A 14,515-nucleotide genomic window follows, 5' to 3' on the forward strand; every position below is an offset into this window, starting at 1 on the left:
GAAAAAAGAGAACTGAAATACTTGTGAGAGTTTTGTTTTTATCATTTAAAATGCAACAGATTTCATTCACTGTACACAAACTTTTAATACTTAAAATGTACACACATTCATACATCTACATATAGGTGTGTGCATGTATACACGGAGCAGAATTCCACATTGTAAAAGTTTTGCTTGCATATACAACAACCTGTACAACATTACTCATAAGAATTGCAGGTGTGCCTGGACTCCCACTGGAGAAAAGGTGAGATGAAAATAATTTGCAAAGTATTTCTTTTTTTTGATGTTAAGTCATGTTAGCATCCTGAGCTATACTGGCACTACACATTCAAAACTTATATCTGATCGTGTGGCGGGGGCAAAACAGACCTGAATTGTGGTTGCATGTCAAAGGTTTATTAGCTGTGGTTGCATCATTTTTTTTACAGTATAAATTAATGTACATCTAAATTGTCACTGTTACACAATGCAATGTCTTGTGCAATTTAAGTAGAGATGTCATTATACTTGCCTCAAATGTTAGCACTGTGAGTCCAAAATCCTTTTCCAACTCAGTTTTAAAAAATGAGAATAACTGAAGAACTTCTGCCTTTTCTTTCCTCACAACCTGCATACTTTTGATCCCCCTCCACCTCTTACCCAAATTAAGCTGACCACTGTTGGCACTCTGGCAGCTGCAAGCATGAAGAAAATGGCCTTCAGTTCCATTCTGAGCCCCTGGCATGCTGCTGCATAGGGTCTGTTTGGTGGTGGCCCCTGGAACAGATGTAGTTTTCCCCATATAGGCTGAGTAGCGTGGTTTTTAGCATGCTAGGTGCTAGAAAGAGAAGGGAGAAAGTAATCTTGCTTGCTTACTGCCGTGGGATTGTACTGATGTTTTTTCTCCTCTTCCTCCGCAGGAAAACCTGTATATGTCACACTCCCCCACTTCCTCTATGCAAGTGAAGAAATTGCTCAAGGTGTTGAAGGCTTGCACCCAAATCCACCTGAGCACATGACCTTTTTGGATGTAGAACCAGTAAGTAATCACACTGTACCCTTTCGCTCTCTCCCCCTCCCTAAGTGCCTCAGTTCTGTCATTTAGAAAAACTAGGATTTGGCTTGCAGTAGAGCTCAGGCTGATATCCTTTACATGCATAACTTAAACATAACTTAAATGGAGCCCCACAAAGGGGGTGAGGTGGGATCTCAGCATCTTCTGTCTTGTCACACAGGATCTTGGCACCAGCGCTCTGGTGCAGTAGCAGCCTGTAACTTATGGATACTGCATGTGATCTTGGGGTTCGTGAAAGTGTTTGCCTCAGGAAAAGCTCCCTGAGGGACCTGTTGTTGCCAGATGTTTCTGAAGCTGGGCAGGGCCTAGTTTGCTTCAGCCATGTGAGACAAGGGAGAATTATTCTCCACTCTTGGCAGAGGTCTCCCCTGCCTCCCCTGCCCCATTTCTTGATATCAAAGAACATAGGAACCTGCTTTAGACCAAGTGAGACATCTAGATCAGTCCTGACTATGCCGCCTGTGTGCAGCTCTCCGTGGTTTCAGGTGCGGAATATTTCAAGCCCTAACTGGCAGTGCCAGAGATTAGACCTGCACACAAAGTCCTTCCCATATTGAACAAAAGCCTGATACAAATCTTAAAGGGAAATGTCTTAAAATTGGCTGCCATCACTTGAGGGCCGAATTTTGCACTGTGAGCTCATGCACACCTCTTGTGTGGGGCGGGCAAGCCCATGTCCTGCAAGCTGGACCAGGCATGGCAGTCCTCCTCTCTGTCACAGCACTTCCGGGCCAGCAATGCAGATGGGATGGGGGGTTCACTGCCTGTGTTGCCCCACCCAGCACCACACAGGGGCATGGGGGGGGGAGCAAGTGAGTGCAGGTTTGGAGGCATTTAGCCCTGGGAGGTTTGAATATAACCCTCAGGTCAAACAAGGACCTAGCTACTTTGATGTAACTCATGTGGAATCATGATAAATGGCCTCTGTTTGAGGTGTTGCAGCTAGGACTTCACTCTTCCCAAAAGAAAAAGTGGACTGAAACACAGCCCTCCTTCAAAATTCTTCATAGCTCTTCTCCAGATTTTTGCAATGTCTTGCTGAGTATTGTCTACAGAAATGCATATACGACAATTAAGTCTACGTATCAATGCATATATTGCCAAAAGCATCTTAAGGACGCATTATAGTTGGGGAAATTGCATACAAACATGTATATTAGGAGAAATTTGCACATAAATGCTGACAAGCATTCATGAGAGTTTCAAAATGCTGTGGAAATGTGAAAAACCAGAACTAAGACTGGAAAAATGAGCAACTAGGGAAATCTGAAATTGCAGTGGTGCTGTGATTGCCAATGTCTAGTTGCAGCTAAAGTAACAAGATAAATCATGTAACTTTGGTCATTTCCTGTTCAGCTACTCTTATAATAGGAAATGCTCTAATTTTGGATCCAAATAAAAACATGTTACTGTATTTTAATGCAGCTAATCACTAGCCTCCCCCCCCCGCCCCCTCGGCATCAATTGTTCATGGCACTTCATATTTATTTGTGTTGTGTTTTTAAGACCACAGGGTTTACACTGCAGTTTGCCAAAAGACTGCAAATCAATTTGTTGGTGAGGCCTTCTACAAAAATTACGTAAGTTGCTGTTTTAATTGAATTAAAAAGTAGTGCATGTGCTTCTCTGTAAATTCTCAGTGTTGGGTTTGTAAGTCCCTCTGCATACTTGAACCTGATCATTTTCAGGATTGGACACTATGTTCCTCAACATGTTATGGATACAGTAGAAATTATCACTCATTGTATGTCTGGACAGTTAATTCCAATATGTAGCGTTACATAACTGGACCCAACTCTATCCCAGGTCCCCTGCAATCTAAGGTAGAGTTTAGGTGATAAGGAAAAAGACAGAAGTTTCCTGGTACTTCGCTCCTTTCTGAAGAATACACAGTATTCAAGGCAATATTATTGGCTTGAATAGGAACGGAGAGAAATCAGATACAGTTTTCAGTTAAAGCCAGATTTGCTGAAGTTGCACTTTCTGAAGCAATACACAAACCAAGGCACGTCCATCCTGTGATGGAAGTGAAATTTTGGGAGAACCTTTTTTTAGTTTTAACTTGGTAAAAAATGTGAGGAAATTTGTGACAAGTCATATAGTTCTTTTCTTCCATGCTACCTTGAAGAATATTCAGGTCTATCCTTAGGACAGCACACAATAGTGACAATATTGTCTAAAATGCAATAGGAAATACATCTCATTCTCTTTAGCCGTCCATACTGGGCTGGTTCCAATGATCATAGCTATATATGCATGCAAATAATTTAATAATTTGGTTTATTAGAGAGATGAATGAGTCTTTTGCCTGGTGACAGGACCTTCGCAGCACAATCAATCAAACCAAGAAACCTCTGGAACCTTAGCCTCCTCTTCTGTCCAAAGCAGGGAACTATGGTTACCAGCCTCGGACACTAAGGTTTGAGTTTTTAAGGTTTGATGGCTCACACTGTGAAAAGGGTATGTGTGTGGGCTTTTAATTATTATTTAAGACTGCTTCATAAGATGTGATCATCTGAACATATCGGGATGTATGTAGTTCTTTTTAGGTTTATTCCTGTTGAACATGCAAAAACTGTTGCATAAATGCTATTCTGACTTACGGATCTTTGTCCCCTTTTTCATTCTAATTATATTTTCATATGTTTTATTTCAGCGTCCTAAAAAAGATCAAGTTGCCATTTCTCTTTCCTATTTTGTGGCTGAATGAGGTAAATTCTGTTTGTTGTTCTTCTCTGTTGCTCTTCATTAGTTATATAAGTACAGTGGTACCCCGCAAGACGAATGCCTCGCAAGACGGAAAACCCGCAAGACGAAAGGGTTTTCTGTTTTGGAGGTGCTTCGCAAGACGAATTTCCCTATGGGCTTGCATCGCAAGACGAAAGCACATAGGGAAATGCTGGCGGTCGGGAGCAAAGACTTTTGCCCACAGCCGGCCTTCAGAAGAGGACCTCTTCTGAAGGCCGGCGGGGGGCAAAAGTCTTTGCTCCCCCCCGCCTGCCTTCCCCCCCGCCTGCCCCGGGCGATCTTAAAATGCTGGTGGGCGGGAGCGAAGCGTTCGCTGCCGACCCCCAGCATTTTAAAATCTCCAAGGGACAGCAGAGAAGTCTCTGTCCCGGGGAGATTTTAAAATGCTGGGGGTCGGGAGCGAAGCGTTAGCTGCCGACCCCCAGCATTTTAAAATCTCCCCCTGTCCCGGGGAGATTTTAAAATGCTGGGGGTCGGCAGCGCTTCGCTCCCGACCCCCAGCATTTTAAAACGCTGTTCCGAAGGGAGGGCGGGGACACCTGCCCCAGCCGCCCCACTTCGGAAAGCTGTTCCGAAGTGGGGAGGGGGCGGGGACACCTTCTGAAGGCGGGCAGGGGGCGAAAGTCTTTGTCCCCCCTGCCTGCCTTCTCAGGGGCTTTTAAATCGCCCCGGACAGCGGAGAAGTCCTCCGCTGTCCGGGGCGATTTTAAAATGCCGCCCGCCAGCATTTTAAGATCGCCCCGGACAGCGGAGAAGTCCTGCGCTGTCCCAGGGTTTTTTAAAATGCTGGGGGTGGGAAGAAAAGCCCTTGTCCCCCCCCCCAGCCTTCAGAAGAGGTCCGGGGACAGACTGTCCCCAGACCTGGTCTGAAGGCGGTTTCCCTAGGAACGCATTAATTGATTTTCAATGCATTCCTATGGGAAACCGTGCATCGCAAGACGGAAAAACCGCAAGACGAAGAGACTTGCGGAACGAATTAATTTCGTCTTGCGAGGCACCACTGTACTGTTGTAACTTGCTATTCCTACCCCTTTAAAAATGTTGGCCAAGATTTGAAGACTTCCTTTCTATCACAGTTAATCTATATATTATGCTTGTCCTACTTCTTTAGTGTTGACGAGTTCCATGGGTGCAGCAGTGGTGGAATTTAGTTTTTAATATTTGAGGTTATTTGCAGCTGAGGCACTGGTGACAGGAAATCCACCTGCTCCCCATCAGATCTCCAGAGGAGCAGCAGCTGCTCCCAAGGACACTCTCCTGTGTTTCTCTCTCTCTGAGGCCTCACTCAGAGTAAAGCCTCTTCCCAAAATTCTTTCTACTGTGTTTTCTGCTTAGACTTGCTTACAATATGGCTGGATAGATGGACAAATAAGTCTGAGTCATCATCTTCAAGTGTCGCCTTGGGCCACTTTTCTGTTGCTTCCCAAATGGAAGATGTGCCTTGCAAACTTCACAGCATGAGAAATGCCTAAAGCAGGCATGGCCAAACATGGCCCTCCAGATGTTGTTGGACTACAACTCCCATTATCCCTAGCTAACAGGACCAGTGGTCAGGGATGATGGGAATTGTAGTCCCACAACACCTGAAGGGCCAAGTTTGGCCATGCCTGGCCTGAAGTCATCCTGGCTCCATTAACCCTCTCCAATCCAACCTGCCGTATCCCAACACCATTGGGTGAACTGAAGTGGCACAATCTTGGATGGTGTCCCTTCCCTTCAGGGGCTCATCTTTTTTGAATGCTTTGTGTTGTAAACCAGCTACCCTATTAGAGATGTTTACCACAGCCTTCTCCTCTGTGTTTGGCTACACCAGCTGTCTTGTCTGTCTGCCTGCCTGTCATATCTATCTGGTCCCCTTCAGAAATTACTGAATGACATGATCCTTAACCCTTGGCCATACTAGCTGAAAGTCCCAAAAGCACCTGAAGGCCAACACTGCTGTAGAGCACCTGGGTTCCCAGGGTGTGGCCATCACTTTGTTGACTAAGCAGGTGTGAGTCTGGGTCATTGCCCAGATGGGAGACCTCCTGGAAACCACATTCCCAAAGGAATAACTTCAATCAAGAAGATAGAAGACATTTATCTTGCACTGCACTATGTGCAGCATGTGTTGGTAAAACATTTTGGACAATGTATAGATAACCACTTAAGTCTCTTCTTGCACCGGTGGTGTCACCCTGGGTGGGGAATCTCGAACACATGAGTGTGTATAGGCCCACTGAGCCTCCCCAGTTGTCCTGCAATGCTGTATTCACTGAGCCAAACCCATCTGCCCTACATGATGCCAGGTGTGGGGCAGGTAAAAGCCTGATGGCCACGAGCAGGTTTGCAGGCCTTAGGTAGCACTTTGAAAGGGACTTCTGAAGATGTGACAATCAGCTGGTTGTTGTTCCTCCCCCTCCTTTCACCATTCCATTTATTATTATTTTTATGCATTGGAACTGGGTGTAATCAGGGATGTAAGCAGGTTCCTTTTCATAGATCCAAGATGGAAATAACTTGACATTGCAGTTTCCACATGTGGGGAGGAAACTGCTTGTAGACTTCTGTGTGGAATAATGTTGCTCTTGGTCTCTCTCTTCTTCCTCCAGACGGCCATTATTGATGATAAGAAAGCTGAGTTTTTCCGAGAGAAAGTGACCAATAAGATCAAGCTTCTGCATCTGTTGGAAGCGGTGCTCATCATTGCTGGCAGCGTGATGTTCCTTGGATTCCTCGTCTCGTTCTTAGTATGCCGAGCGCAGAAATCAAAATAAGTAAGGAAACAGAACTCTGGCAGGATTTCCTTTGATGATTATTTCTGAGATTCTTTGGCTGAAATAATACCAGCAATTGGGCACCCACAGTTCTGTGTATATGAGACCATTTTGCACATGTCGAAGGCAAGGCTTGGAAAAAGATGTATTGATTTTTATCAAGCAAATCTATACCTTGGGTGAACATTAAATGTGCTGCCACTCTGATTCCAGACACCGGGTGGTATATCCAATGAAATTGTACTGTCAATAGCAGATAGCTTTTTAGAAGGGTTGTACATAGATGGTGCTCAGAAATGAAACTTCCAGTGGCCTCTTGGGCTCCCAATATCCTTATGCAGTGGCTTAAGGCTTAGTGTGTGTCTTCACACAATCCTCTTAAATTTCAGCTTTAAATAAGCATACATATAAAAACATAATGCAAGAAATACATTTTTTACCCATGAATCCAAATTTGCTGCAGTTTTCCAGTGAGTTTACATTAATGGGAAGCTGGAAAACTGAAGTGAATTCGGATTTGCTGGTAAAAATCGCAAGTTTTGCCTCCAGATGGTTGCTTCCAAACCTACCCCTCTCTTGCCCTCACCACTCCCTTCGGGAAATCCATATAGACCAGCCTTGGTCCCTAGGATTTGTTGGACTACACCTTCTATCATTCATAGCCAGAATGGCCAGTGATGATGGGAGTTGTAGTCAACAACATCTGGGGACCCGAGGTTGAGAAAGGCATTAATATAGATAGTAGTAGTTGGTCCTGGAGCACTGCTTTCCTGACCTCCCATCCACTGGGCTTGAGGCAGCAGTGAGCTTGGCATGGTGGAAGGGCACCAGTGGGAGCACCAGATCCACGACTGCATTTGCACTGTGCCAGCCTTGCCACTCCCCCTCCTGGTAAGCCACGGCAATGACAGTGATGGGAAGTCGGGCAAGCAGTGTTGCCCCATCAACCACTACCAACAGCCACTGACTCCAGCTCCTGATATATGTGGGGCGGACCATCTCCAGCGCTCCAGGCTTTGGCCTATAAGAAGTGTTGACATTCATAGTTCTGTCGCTGAATTTTCACATCATGCTAAGTCATGGTTTACTGTTAATACGCAGAGCACTTCTGCTATGCTTTTCCCTAGCAGCTAGTGGAAGCAACCCCCCCCCCGCCCCCGCCCCCTTGGCTTAGTGTTACATCTGACCTGGGGACTGGGGTGCCAAATGACCCATGCATGGCAAGCGAAGTACAAATATTTGCTTCAGATCACAATTCCCAATTCAGATGTAATGCTTAGTCAAGAATTGTTGTCTTCGCTCTCGCTTTTTATCGGGGAAGAGTGATGTGGGAGAGATCTGCATATTCATAGGGAAACATTTACTATGACGCAAGAATCCAGCCATTGTCCTCTCCCCAAATGTCAGAAACATCCTTAACAGAGTTTGCCTATGGTATGAAGGTCCTGTGCAATACAAGTTTCAAAAAATTACAGAAAGGTTACTCCTTTCCCCAAGGAATGTTGCTTTTCACATTAAGCGGGTTTCTATCTTTAGCCCAATTAATACAATGCAAAGGATGTTATCTGATACTTCTGATAAACGATCAAAAGGCCTTTATGGTTCTATTACAGAACCACAATCTCTGCTGTGATATGTCTGCTAAAGCCTTCCATGAGAAATTGATCCAGATACCCTGGATCTGCTGAACTAACTTGGGGTGATTTCTGTTCTCAGGTACCAAGCTACTTCAGGTATCAAGCTACTGCAGATGTAGGCAATAGTCATTTCAGACTTTAAGCAAGGGAGGGTAATGAACCTTCCGGATGAACCTTCCTGATGGCGTTGCTGGACTGTGCTTTGTATGTGGCAAATCAGCTTAGGAAGAAGCCCCGCCTCGGTGTGTTGAGTGAAGTATGTGCCTTTGCCTGCCAGAACCCCAAAGATGCTCAGAAGAGAGACTATCGTTAAATCTGACTTTCTGGCATTCTATGAGCCTTTTATAAGACATCCATCAAACCTGCGCTACCGTTTATGCAGCTTGCTGCTGCTGCCACAGTCTCTTCCCACCTGAGGAATTCAAGAATGGGAAGAGAAGTTCTTTGCCTTAACTGTGTCCAGAATGCACAGAATCCTGCTCTCAAACATGTTCAATCATTTGTTTTTCATCCGCACCTTCAAGAAGTTGAAGAAGCCTCTAAAATTAAGCTGCTGTTCTTTTTCTCTCTCCAAAGATGTGATTTTAGAAGATGAGAAATGTAAAACACCATTAATTGTAATATATGGATTTCAGTAAAGGGTTTGTCAAAAAGACTGTCTGTATTTCCTTGTTTTTGTACCCACGCTTTCAAGTCTATGTGCAACCACACTCCTGCTCACCGCCAAAGTGGGGATGGGTAAATCTGCTAATTTCAGTTTCTCCATTTCACCTCCACTGCATTTTAGTTCAGTTACCCACATGTCCACACCAGCTTGTGGATTATTATTTTTTAAAAGTCCTTGTGAAAATTCACCAGAGAATTCCTCCTAATAAGCACCTTTGCTTGCAATTTTGGCCTAATGTAACACATTTTTTGCAAAGCAATTTTGTGTATTCATGTACAGTGGTGCCTCGCAAGACGAAATTAATCCGTTCCGCGAGTCTCTTCGTCTTGCGGTTTTTTCGTCTTGCGAATCACGGCTATTAGCGGCTTAGCTTGCAAAAGAATTTGCAAGACGTTTCGTCTTGCGAAGCAAGCCCATAGGGGAATTCGTCTTGCGAAGCGACTCAAAAAACGGAAAACCCTTTCGTCTAGCGAGTTTTTCATCTTGCGAGGCATTCGTCTTGCGGGGCAACACTGTATGTTAGTTTCACTAATACACACATATTGATGTACATTTGCTTTTAGCACACATTACCTGGCTGGAGAACTGCATTGTCAAATCCAAAGAAATGCCTATTTCAAAGGTTTCAGTTGGTGTCATGTTTCAGAAAGGGCAAATTTTGGTAGGTTCACCTTTAAATGTGCAAGGAATCCAATTTATCCCCTGTTGCTGTGTTGCAGCCATGAAAAGTAGACTCTCTAGCATATTGGGAACTTCTCTTCACCAGATATACTGGTTGCAATAAATAAATAAAATTAGCTTGATTTGGAAAATACTTACGAAATTCTCCCTGGCTTTGGGTGTATGTGGCCAGTGCAAATATTATTGGGAGGTATTAAATCTGGAGGTGGCTGCAGGTCTAAGGGAAGGAAGAGCAAGTGTCAGCAGTGCAAATACCTTTCCCTGGTCACCCCCCCCCCCTCTGCTTGCAGGCTAAGAAATGCTCTTGAGGCCAAGGATTGTTGCCTCCTTTGTTTCAGACCACTTACTCCTCAGGTGCGCCTATATTAAAAGTAATCTCAATAAAATACTCTTAAAACACCCTGCTTTTGTTTTCCTTTCTGTCTTTGTGTTCATGATTGAATGTCAGACTGCATCCAAATGGCATCCATTGGACTAGCTGTGTGTTAGCTCTCAAAGTCCCCATCTGTGCTGCTGCAGACCTTCGCATGGGAAGGTAGGGGAGCCCAGTGTTCCACATCCATTTTCATATACATACATCATCTCATATAAAAAGTGGGACACTGCACTTACCTTCGCCTTTGGTTCTTGCAGCAGGCCTCTTGTGTCTGGTCCTCAGAACAAACCCAGTGATGCTTCAGCTACAACTGCCATATTGCAAATGATGGGGCTGAGGATAAAGAATGGAGTTTTTATTTGCTTGCTTACAGTAGTTCTCTTGGTCATCTACTAACAGATCTGGGTAGATCACAAAGATAAAAACAGGATATTAAAAGTATAAGAAAGTTGCATAATAAAAATATCCAGCAGAAAACCCTAAATCCAAGTTCACCGTTGAACTGTAAATATGCAATTTAGTGCTAAATGGTAGACTGACAGGCATCCCTTATCTGAACGGGCTTTGTTTATGTTCTCAGGACGTCAATTGCATGAAGCATATTTTACTGCATTATGGGCAGTACCAGTGGCGTAGCGTGGGGGTGCAGGGGGGGCCGGCCGCACCGGGCGCAACATCTGGGGGTTAGGGTTAGGGGGCGCAAATCCACGGGTTGGGGGCGCAAATCCATGGGTTAGGGGGCGCAAATTACTTGCCTTGCCCCGGGTGCTGACAACCCACGCTACGCCACTGGGCAGTACGAGCAAGCGAGGGACCAACTGATCAACCCCCTACTGGCAAATCTGCTGGGAAAATCTGAAGCCTCCCATATTAAATATCTGCTGGAGGACAGGTCCAATTATATTACATTGCCCGTGGCAAAGTTTCTTTTGGAAGTTAAAAGAAACAAAGATCATCATGCTTGAGTCATAACAAAATGACTGCCTCGGTTTCTCTCTCTCTTGTGGTTGGCTGTCTTAACTGTATTTTGTTCTGTACTTGTCCTATGGATCTTTGGACTATAAAGATTTAAAATAATAATAAAAATGCAATATACAGGCAGTGGGATAAAAATTCAGATTTCACATGGTGCTGAGAAGACTGTATTTAAGGTGCCAGACAAGGTTCTCTGAGGAGGTTTATCCATAAGTAGGGTGCTATCACTGAGAAGGCCCTGTCCCTGGTTGTCATGTCTCCCCACAACCTGCACAACCTTAGCGGCTAAGGTGAAATTTGAGCTGCCCATCTTCTCCATCTGGTCCTTCTGTGCAGGACAAGTAGACTTCATTTTTGTTGCCTGAGATTCTCAGAGCCTGTGTGTTGTGGCTTGTACGCTCAGCACCAGAATCAAATCTTGGCTGTGGTGAAGTAATAAGACATGTTTCCATTTTTAACTAGCCGCAACATGACATCAAGGCATCAATTAATTGGAACTCTCATTTTCACGTTATCTGGGAAGTGTGAATGTTGAATATGTGCAACCTAAGCAATGACCGCTAGGTGGCAGTGGTGCATTTCAAAGTCAACGATTTTCTTCCATACTAGTCAGATGAAATCTTGCACATTTTCCAGAATGCTGAACACCATCACCTCAGCAAAATGATGAGGTTGAAAGATTTGGAATACTACATGCCAATGGACAGATTCCAAAGGAAGTAAAAGATACAGGATTAATATTGAGAAGTAGTTAAGTAGTAGTTAACGCAAGTTAAGGCTGAACCAGTCCCTGTTTCACAGCTTAAGTGAAAATGCCCAGGATAGAACCAGTAGAACAAGTCAGATTTCTCTGCCATATTCTCACTAGGCTGCATCCAGATTCTCAGTATTTTGTGGGAGGAGTTCAACTGCATGCGTTAAATTTAGGGTTCTGCAATTAAAGTGGATTAAAACTCTGGCACAACAAATCCACTTTAACAGAAACAGATTACTGGTAGTTTGCGGAAGTGATGCACCAAAATGTGTGGGTTTATGATTGATAAATGGGGAGGTAAGTGCAAGTAGATAAATAGGTACCGCTCCGGTGGGAAGGTAAACAGTGTTTCCATGTGCTGCTCTGGTTCGCCAGAAGCGGCTTCGTCATGCTGACCACACGACCCGGAAGCTGTACGCCGGCTCCCTCAGCCAGTAAAGCGAGATGAGCGCCGCAACCCCAGTCGTCCGCAACTGGACCTAATGGTCATGGGTCCCTTTACCTACATTATAATCTAATCCAAGATAAGGTTCGTGCAAGTATTATGCCTTTAAAGGTGAGTGTCGAAACAGTATGTGGTCCCTCCATGTTTCCTTTTGAACTAGTTCCGCCAGCAACAACTTTGCCCCAATACTGAAGGCGAACCTCTTGCATCTGAAGTCAGCGCAATTAAAGGTAAACTCTACTTTTAAAATAAAAAAATTCCTTCCAGTAGCACCTTAAAGACCAACTAAGTTAGTTCTTGGTATGAGCTTCCGTGTGCATGCACACTTCTTCAGATACACTGAAACAGAAGTTGCCAGATCCTTCTATATAGTGAGAAGGTGGGGAGGGGTATTACTCAGAAGGGTGGTGGGAATGGGAGATTGGCAGATAGCTGAGATGAGCCTGTTGACAACTCTTAACGACTGCAATAGGTCTTACAGGAAAAGGCAAGGGGTGAGAAGGTGAAAAATGGCTTAGTCATGTATAATGGATAAGAATCCAATGTCTTTGTTCAAACCAGGTCTCTCCATGGTTTTAAGTTTGGTAATGAGTTGCAATTCAGCAGCTTCTCTTTCCAGTCTATTTCTGAAATTCCTTTGTAGTAAAACAGCTACTTTGAGATCTTGTATAGAATGTCCTGGGAGATTGAAGTGTTCTCCTACTGGTTTCTCTGTTTTGTGATTCTTGATGTCAGATTTATGTCCGTTTATTCTTTGGCGTAAGGTTTGGCCTGTTTTATTTTGACTATGGCAGACCAACACGGCTATCTACTTTTAAAACTTAGGCACACTGAACAGCTATGTAATATGTTGTACAACTGGAATTTCTGTAGTGGCATAATGTGAGTTTTCCCTTTCTGATAAGAGTTTTGAATTCTGCTGAGGAACATGAACAAGTCATGCTGGCCCATTAACTCTACACTTGTCCAAACCCCAGATTATTCAAAGCAGTTGGCCTGTTTTTGGCTGTAATCATTTTATTCAGAAGAGTTTAGGTTCCTAGGTCTCTGTTCTAATCGCTCCACAAGCACCTTTCTACTGTGTACCTGTTGTCTGCAACACATTTTATGGTTCAGATCTAGGGAAAGGCTTCTGGGTGATTTTTGCTATTCTGCCAATAGGGCATGTTGAATTTTTCAACTTTCAAATTCCAAAAATGAGGGGTGCCAAAAAGTTGTAACATGACTTAGGGATTCAATAGATATTTGGGTTAAATGAATATGATTCAGTTTTGCTTGGCAAGTAAAATGTTTGTAAAATTGCATAAAGGGACCCCTGACCATTAGGTCCAGCCCTGACCGACTCTGGGGTTGCGGCGCTCATCTTGCTTTATTGGCTGAGGGAGCCGGCGTACAGCTTCCGAGTCATGTGGCCAGCATGACTAAGCCGCTTCTGGCGAACCAGAGCAGTGCACGGAAATGCCGTTTACCTTCCTGCCAGAGTGGTACCTATTTATCTACTTGCACTTTGACGTGCTTTCAAACTGCTAGGTTGGCAGGAGCAGGGACCGAGCGACGGGAGCTCACCCCATCGTGGGGATTCAAACTGCCGACCTTCTGATTCGCAAGTCCTAGGCTCTGTGATTTAACCCACAGTGCCACCCGTGTCCCGTAAAATTGCATAGAAATTATTAAAAATGATTGCCAGTTATGTTATTACCTGACACTCTCAGAAGGTAAAACTAAAATTCTTTGGTTTTCCAAGAGCAGTTTAATTGCTCCTTAACCAAACAAAGACTTACCAAGCTAAATGTCCAATCACAAAAATAAAAGCATATTTGAATTGCTCGCACCAAAAGGCATCTTTTTAAGATCCCTTACTGAAGGGATGTGCAAAAAATGAGTTTCACCCCCTAAAATCACATGCCCTGCTCTGCCAGTAATGACCAGATGGTCTTCTCGTTCTTCTCCAATGCTGCTTCGATGAAACTATGGATTATCATTATCTAAGCAGATGCCAATTGATTTGGGGGCGAGGAGAGATAGTGCAGAGTATATTTTGGTTCTGCTTTAGCTAGTGATGCTTAAAACGCCTGGCACTAAGTGGCTTAAATCTGATTGCTTGCTGGCATTTGCTAAAGTGCAAAATAACACTCTGGGGAAGAATTGATTCCTTCTGAAAGCTGCCTGCACTTTTGTTTAGTCCTGGGTTTATCAAGACACACCATCTTCGAGCATCTGGAGTAGTAGGAGTCCAAAACAAATTGTCCGCTCCACACATTGTTTAGCCCTGGTGTGGTCATTTGATTCCTGAGAAATGAACACATTCGGCATGTGCAGGACAAACTCTTCACCTCCAAGAACGGCCGTCTAGCAAACACCAGCTGCAGAGAGCGCTGAGCCAACTGAGCAAGGAGGGGGAAGCCCAAACGTTGTGTTC

At 44.3% G+C, this 14,515-nt stretch overlaps 1 protein-coding gene across 6 annotated transcripts in view; it reads left to right on the forward strand.

Moving 5' to 3' along the window:
* The window catches only part of CD36 (CD36 molecule (CD36 blood group)), a 69,272-nt gene extending 60,421 nt beyond the window's left edge, over window positions 1-8,851 (forward strand). For all 6 annotated transcript variants that reach the window (XM_083464081.1, XM_083464083.1, XM_083464079.1 and 3 more), the window contains 5 exons: window positions 903-1,021; window positions 2,564-2,637; window positions 3,714-3,768; window positions 6,397-6,561; window positions 8,278-8,851. In XM_083464081.1, coding sequence (XP_083320207.1) covers window positions 903-1,021; window positions 2,564-2,637; window positions 3,714-3,768; window positions 6,397-6,561 — 413 coding nt within the window. In that variant the 3' untranslated portion in view covers window positions 8,278-8,851. The remainder of the gene's footprint in view (window positions 1-902; window positions 1,022-2,563; window positions 2,638-3,713; window positions 3,769-6,396; window positions 6,562-8,277) is intronic.
* Window positions 8,852-14,515: the final 5,664 nt, after the last annotated feature.

Source organism: Podarcis liolepis (assembly GCF_965112155.1).
Source record: "Podarcis liolepis genome assembly, chromosome: 10".
Taxonomy (NCBI): domain Eukaryota; kingdom Metazoa; phylum Chordata; class Lepidosauria; order Squamata; family Lacertidae; genus Podarcis; species Podarcis liolepis.